We start from the raw sequence: 7853 nt of genomic DNA on the forward strand, positions 1-7853 counted from the left end.
TAAAAAGATAAACCCATCTGCATTCATTATTCTTCTAGCAATTTAACAGTTCTTCTTCCTTGAGCATTCTGCAACGTCAACCTTTGATACAAGCAAATCTGTGAGGTTCGCTGTGACCTCTTGAAAATCTAAACTGGTTATCTATACACAAGAGAAGAGAGCACCCCGCCTCGCTATTTCCATCCCTGACCCTCAATCTCCCCTGAATCCCGACGTTACAACTTCAGCGCATCCAGACTCCAGAGACCATCGAGGCACCCGGTCCATGCGACTGAAACTTTTCGTCAGAGTCTTCTATACTCATGCGCGCTATGCATGTTCTTCTTGCGGCTGACACACACCACAATATCTACAGGTACTACACCTCCTAAATCGCTATACTTGGCTTCCTCCTTCCTTGCTTGCGGACCTCTGCAGCGCGTACCGGCACGACGTGATGGCGTCCTTGACGGTCATGAACACGCTCTCCTCCCCGATGGTGTCCTTGATGTACCCTGACAGCACCAGCTTCTCCGTCACCTCTAGCCTGGGATTCGTGAGAGCCATCTGAAATGACCAGGAACACATGGTCAGGTTGTGAAATTTTAGACATTCAGATTGGGCACTAACTTGCAGCGTAGGCGGTCTGGCTTACCCTGATCCCTTTCCGGTCCAGGCCCTTGTGCACTTCCCCCAGCATCCCGATCCCCGTATTGTCAATTGAAGTCACACCTTCATTATGCAGACATGTCAAGTTAAAAGATCGACGCCTCAAGAGCTGAAATTGGAGGTGAAATAAATAAATATTCATCGGGTAATACCGCCAAGGTCAAGAATCAGGTATTGCAGATCTTGCCCGTGACCCTTGCAAATGTTCTCCTCGTCTTCCACCCATCTCAAAATCCTACACGGCACAAGTTGTATTAACATCTCATTGCATGACAACATCGAAAAACCTGTGGTATCAGTCACGCGTGATGCTCACCTTTCTCGCAAGTAGCCGGCGTTGACAAAATATATAGGAGAACCCAGCTGCAGGACGAGGATGTTGGGGACGCTCTTGGCATGCGGGTATTGCTTGGTATCACGGAAGATCTCGGTCCCCGATATGCTCCCGAGCTTGCAAGTTGCAGGCCTAGCAACGTATAGCAATGCCCTGAGCACTGACAAACCTACCTGCAAAAATGCATATCATAGCACATCAACATTGTGTAGAGATACATGGACACTACGTACCACACTTGAGCTTAAAATGGTCAGTAGTTAAGTACAGAGCAGTAGCGTTAGAAGCTTACTGATGCGCTAAGGCCTATGACCATGGTGAAGAAGACGACGCCCACGAAAGCGACCATGCAGATGCAGAAGTCGAACTTGTCGATCTTGTAGAGGTGGACGAACTCTTTGACCTTGATCAGCCCGATCATGGCGACAACGATGATTGACGAGAGCGCCACCAGCGGGGTGTACTTGAACAGAGGAGCCAAGAACAGCAGCACCAGCAGTATGCACACCGACATCACCACGTTTGACATGGGCGTCTTGCATCCGGCGTGGAAGTTCACCGCCGACTTGGAGAACGGCCCTGGACCGGACACCAACACCAAAGGCGTTCAGCGATCAAAGATTCAGACAAAACGTATCCCTTCTGAACGAATGTTCATCCTCGAAAAAAGATGTGCAGAGGCTGGCCAATTGTATGTACCTGTCGTGAGGTAACATGAGGTGAAAGAACCCACGATGTTCATCATGCCAAACGCGATCATCTCCTTGTTACCGTCGATTTGCTCGTTCTTGATCATCGCCAAGCTTCGTCCGACGGCTATTCCCTCCTGAGAAGGATGAACACATGATGTAAGAGGATGAGAAACGCTTTTCCGAGGCAGAAAATTCCGTGATGATTACTAACGAGGATAGTCAAAATCCCTGTCGTACCGCGAGTGCTAGGATCCCAGACATGAGACCTGCTTTCATAGCTATCTCAACGTTCTTGGTATCGAACCTTAGCTGTGAAATGGAGATGGGATTAATCCCTTTCTTCAGGTCACCAACCTATTGCATGCAGGGAAGAACGACATGACGGTGTGGTCAGGCACTGAAACAAAACGTATCTCTTCTGAAGTCTGAAGAGCACGAAAGCAAATGGAGCAGCACTTACAATCGGGATGCCATGCTCATCTCCCTTGACCAGGAAAGCGAAGACGCCTCCGATGATGACAACCATGAAAGGCGCAATGGCCGACACCCAGAACAAATTTGGCATTTTCTTTCTCTGAAAGTTTTGCAAATTGGCTTATATATGTCATAATTCATAAACGAAATAAAGTACAGGCAGGTAGCGTGTGCTTTTGAATAGATTTCATTGTGTCGTTAAATCCCCACTTACCAGATGCTTACTGGAGAGCAGGAACAGGATGAAGCATATGCCCAGAACTGCACTCTGCCATTTCCACTACGAAAAAGTAAAGAGGCAGATAGTTCAGTTCAGAATCTCATGACTGCAGTTACCATCAGAAATCGTTCCTTGCAAAAGTAAGAACGTGGTACTGCTACACGTCGACTTCTGATGTGCACATATAGGCATGGATCACACATCAGTGACGACCACGAAAGCAGCCACAAGTCAGTCCAAAACAAGCACGACATTTCCTAGCACGTAGGATCCACTGCAACTGGGTCTTTTCCTATGCCGACAAAAATACTAATGTTGATTGTTTGTTCGTAAATTATTATTGATGCAAACTTATTTTTATACTCCCTTCATTCCATATTAGTTATCGTAGATTTGGATGTATCTATACAAATTCTAGATACATATAATTCAACGACGACTAACATGAAACGGAGGGAGTACTACATTAGGTTGGCCCGCAGATGATCCAACTATAGTAATAATTTCTAGTTGTTGGAGAAAATATATTTGGGGGCATGAAACGGAGGGAGTACTTCAACGACGACTAACATGAAACGGAGGGAGTACTTCATTATATATAGAGTCCATTATAGAGAAGTTGTCACTTGGTAATGGTCTGGCCTCAATTAATTCGATGTGCTAAAAGTTAAACTTTCAATCAGTATCAAGTTTCTATTTTTTTCTTCTCATTACTCAGTTATTCCTGGAAGAAAGTACCACACGGGGTTATCTATCCCACGTTGGGAGGGAGTTTTTTTCCCTCTCCCTACACGCGGCTATTGATCGGAGAGGATGAGGAGCGGTTACAGCTAGCAACTCCCTATCCGATATGCTAGCACTCACGCCTTTCTAGTTGTATCGTGCGGCTGCATGCTACTTGTGGTAGTTAGCACATTCATCGGGCATCAAGGAACGGGAGCAATTAAAATCGAACAAAACCTCTAGAAAAGCACGTACGGCCGGGGAAAATAGGGTGGAGAGGCCAAGGACGAGTCCTCCTCCTTCTCCAGATGACGGTGGCAGAGTTTGCAGGCTCACCTCATGTCTGTATTGGAAGATGGAGCCGACGACGGAGATGAGATCGGTCTTGGGCGTGAAATGCTTCATCCCCAGGAGGCCCTTGAGCTGCTGCATTATGATGATCATGGCGGTGCCGCCCATGAAGCCGGTGATGGTGGACCGCGACAGGAAATCCACTATTAGCCCTAATCTTCACCAACACAAGACGAGAGTTAAAAATCAATGAAAATGAATGAAAGAAATCAGGGAAAATCAGTGCAGGCTGCAGCGGCGCATACCTGAAGACGCCTAGGGCGGTCTGGAAGATGCCGGTGAAGAAGGCGGAGGTATAGAAGAGCTGCAGGTAGCGCTCCGGGTCGTCCTCCGGCAGCACCTCGTCCTCGATGATGGACGCGAGCATGAGCGACGCCGCCGCCACCGTGCCTACCGCCAGGTTGTTGGAGCTCCCGAACACCGCGTACAGCAGCGGCGGCACGAAACTCGAGTCTGGAAGATTTACGGAGATGCATGGTTAACTGGTGGTGCGCATGCGACGGAAACCGCATGCATCCAAATCTCAACCGTATGACGATGATGTCCACGTCTCGGCGCGTCCGGCGAGAGAAAGGCAGGGAAGAGAACGTACAGAGTCCGATGATGGGCGGGAGGTTGGCGAGGCGCGCGTAGCTGATGCCCTGCGGGATGGCGAGGCTGGCGATGGTGATGCCGGCGAGGAGGTCGTACTTGAACTTGTCGAGGCTGTAGTGCGGCGCCCACTCCAGCGCCGGCACGAAGTACTTGAGCGCGCCCCACGCGCGCTCCCGCGGCGGGAGCGCCGCGAAGCCGCGGAAGGGATCGTCGGGGAAGAAGGTCTCCGCGAGGCCCGACCGCAGCGCCTCCGTGAAGGGCCGCCGCGCCGAGAGGTTCACCCGTTCCGCCATGCCGTGGTGGCGGTCGTCATCGCCTGACGCCGTCCCCATGCGCGCACCGTACGTCGGTCGATCCGGACGTCGTCAGAGGGGGGAGAGAGGGAAGCAGAGTCAGTTGCCAATGGGGGAGGAAAAGATCTCCGAGGAAGGGAAACCAGAAGTGAGAGCGCGATCCAGTCGGACGTGCTCCTGCTTGGTGTGTGGCTGATCTCCTCTCTCGCCTAATTACGGCCTGTATTAGCGGCGGGGCAAATCAGACAAAGACGATCCAAGAAGGAGTACTATGTGCGGGCGGGTGTTCGTGTGCAGCGTGTCAGTTATTGTACTACTCAGGATCGAGGGCATGGCATGGCGATATATATAGAGAGAGACGGTTCGACTCATTGGCGGTCGACGCCGATCGATGGCAACCTAGAGAAAGAAGAAGACGATCCACGACGTGGGGTGAGCGCGCGCGGCAGTTCTGTAAGGCTGGATGGAACCGCCACTGGGACATGCATGTGACGCGATTGCTGATGCTCAACTGCCATCTCATGACTGACATGTGACGGATCTCAACGTATAGGTGGATATGGGGTCCGACGCAAACAGACCGTTTTTCGAACCGCGCAATCGAAATATGCGTCTGCACTCAGGACCACAGCGAGGGCATAGTGACCAACCTATCTGCGGAGACACAAACGTGACCCAAAAATATGAGCCGCGTTTGTGTTTGCGCGGTTGCGCCGAGTGACCGGCGTTCCTCACGTAGGTTCCGCAACTCCGCATGCCAGTGGCTCAAATGCCGCTCACATTACCGCCAGAGGCCACTCGCTGCCCCAAAAAATCAAAGTTGAGCGGCGACAACACTCCAGCCCCTTGTAATGGACGTCCTCCTCGCCGCAGCCGCCATGGAATCCGAGCAAACCCTCGCAACCACCGCCCCAGACACCGCCATAGCCACCACCACATCCTCGATGGAGACCGCACCTCCGGTGGACTCAAAGCGTGCCGCCACCGGAGGCCACGAAACAAAGGTGAAGGCGCCAAAGAAGTTGCTGACTAAGGAGGAGAAATGCGTCGAGGCCGCAAAACGACGGGGCAGATGCATGAATTTGAACGAGAGGATGGCGGCGGTCACATAGCGGGCAAGGGTGGACGCTGAAATGGCATGGCAGATGCATGTAAAAGCCAACGCCGAGGTAGGCATGCATACTGGCCTCGCGGATGCCATGCTCTATGTCAAGCAAGAGAGGATCATCGGCGTTGCTCCAGCGGCCTCATCGGTGAGATCGGTAAGTTCGCATATGCGTCCTAGAACGCCTTACGCCTGTGCGCACGTCCACGCGACGTCCCGGTTCGCCTCCGTCCCCGTGCTGGTTCAGTTCCACGGGGGGCCAGTTCCCGGCCTCAAACGGAGGCTGAGAGGCGGTGACTCGTGCCCAGCTGCGACACAAAAGACACGAGCGGTACCGAAGGAGAACATGCCGGTGCCCGCACCCTCTTTGACGAAATGCCACCATCTTCCCTGACGATGGACGACGCGGTACGTTCGCTCTCATTGTCTCGGTCTGGAGTATCTCATTCGGCCTCATCCGGTGATTCGTAGGCCTATTGGGTAGGATGCAGGGGAGGGCGATATTTCATCCATGATCTTCGGCGGGATGCAGGGTCCCTTCCTAGAGACGCATGATCAGTGCACAAACACGCTGGATGGGGCAAACATCGATAGCGAATGGTTGTTCTTCAACCAGCCGACACATCCAACAATCATCTTTGTCTATGCCGATGAGGAGGCATTGGGTCATGACCTAACCCGGGCTGATGATGCCAAGAAGAAGGGGGAGAGCCACAAGACCACTAGCTTCACCGACGACAATGTCAAATGTTTGTGCGATGCGTGGCTCACAACCAGCCATGACTGGATAAACGGTGCCCAGCAAAAGGACAAGGTGTATTGGAGCAACGTGGTCCAAGAGTACCATGAGAGAAAGCTCCACAAGCCCTACGAGATGCGCATTGACGCAGAGAAAAGTCCATCAGAAAAATATGGACCAACATCAAACATGAGACCTCCAAGTTTTGCGTCACCGTCGACCATGTTGTTAGCCACTCCGAGAGCGGCACAAGCGTGATGGAAGTGGTAAGTAACGGGCATCGTCATTCCATCTATCTATGCGACATTTAGCATATCATAAATCTTACTTTTAGCAATTTTAGGTACCGAGGGACTTGGAGAAGTTCAAGACAACACATAAGAATGGCTTCTATATGATCCATTGTTGTGGGAAGTTGAAGGAGGCGTTGAAGTGCACAATCTGATAGATTTATATTGGAGACTTAATTTGAGCCAATCTGATGGTCCTATTTTGGTGGAATTTACTTGTTTATGCTATTTTGGGAGATTTATAGGCGGAAAAATGTATCGGCCCGCTAGGGATATCCCTCGGCGCAAACGGACTCATAACCATTTTCATGTCCGCAGACCGACGCAAACGGACGCGCGCGGCCCCTTTGGACGTCCGAAATGTGTCGGGCCATTGGAGATGCCCTTATTAAGTGTGTCGGATGAGTCATCCAAAATACAACAGTCTATGTTTTTCTAAAAATTGAACGATGTAAAGTTTGATTAAATATGTACAAAAATCTAGATTAGTAAATTGATGCATCGTGATATGTATTTTCATATGGTGTTTGGTGTTGCGAATGTATATAATTTTCTCAATAAATTTGGTTAAAGTTTGGTAAATTTCAAATTTTCAAATAACTTAATTGCACTATATAATAGCAAGAAGGGGGTCCTGGATTAGGAAAAATTGGGGAGCACCTATACTTGTGCATGGAGCCTGATTCTTGACGGCACAAATTGTCTTATTTTTTTACGATGACAGCACAAATTGTTGGCCGAGAAGAGTTTACTCTCTGACGATTCTCACGCAGTAAAATCAAATTGTACATGTAACTGCAAAAGCAACCGGTGGTACTCATATGGTGTGATGTTACGAGCGTGCGATCCCAAGTTTCCCTTATGCGCATGCACCACGTTTGCGATCGATGCACGGATCTTTCATTTCGGTGAGCCAAATGCGGCGACTGATGTCTGATGAGTCGCTTTATTAACCCTGAAATGGTCCATACGTCTACAACTCTACAGCTCAACTGCTACTACTGGTAGTGCTTAAGCTTGTAAAGAAATCAGATTTGGATTCCTAATCTCTTGGTAGAGCAACAACCTCATACGTCCTTCTGGTTCCAATCTTTTCTAGTCCACCACTTTCACGGGCCATGGCTTTCTATTTTTGTCAAATCCATTTGCGAATCATCTCTACCTTTTATTTTTATTTTTACCATGCACATGAACGTACATATGATGCACTCTTTGTTAATTTCCTTTCCGGTACTCTCTCCTTCTTGAAATACGTAACATATAAACTTAGCGAAAGTTAAATTTTACTTCCTCCGTCTACAAAAAGATATCGTAGATTTATCTAATTTCGGATATAGCTATACATTAAAAAATCTAGGTTCATCCAAATTTAGACAAACTTGTGATATAC

General features: G+C 49.5%; 1 protein-coding gene across 1 annotated transcript; it reads right to left on the minus strand.

Annotated features, from left to right (window-relative positions):
• LOC124665659 (probable sulfate transporter 3.5) lies at nt 1-4620 on the minus strand. The gene is made up of 12 exons (XM_047203053.1): nt 4035-4620; nt 3688-3895; nt 3428-3599; nt 2363-2428; nt 2135-2248; nt 1912-2028; nt 1682-1808; nt 1275-1561; nt 965-1155; nt 801-883; nt 635-711; nt 1-546 (listed from the first exon to the last, which is right to left on the minus strand). The coding sequence occupies exons 1-12, from the start codon at nt 4366-4368 to the stop codon at nt 376-378; spliced, it is 1947 nt and encodes a 648-aa protein (XP_047059009.1). The 5' UTR covers nt 4369-4620; the 3' UTR covers nt 1-375.
• Nucleotides 4621-7853: the final 3233 nt, after the last annotated feature.

Source organism: Lolium rigidum, chromosome 6, assembly GCF_022539505.1.
Source record: "Lolium rigidum isolate FL_2022 chromosome 6, APGP_CSIRO_Lrig_0.1, whole genome shotgun sequence".
Lineage (NCBI taxonomy): Eukaryota > Viridiplantae > Streptophyta > Magnoliopsida > Poales > Poaceae > Lolium > Lolium rigidum.

Coding starts and splice junctions, on each gene's coding strand:
- LOC124665659 (XM_047203053.1), bottom strand. CDS start 4,368: ATGGGGACGGCGTCAGGCGATGACGACCGCCACCACGGCATGGCGGAA. Junction 3,896..4,034: donor CCCGCCCATCATCGGACTCT/GTACGTTCTCTT, acceptor TAAATCTTCCAG/ACTCGAGTTTCGTGCCGCCG. Junction 1,809..1,911: donor CTGGGATCCTAGCACTCGCG/GTACGACAGGGA, acceptor CATCCTTCTCAG/GAGGGAATAGCCGTCGGACG.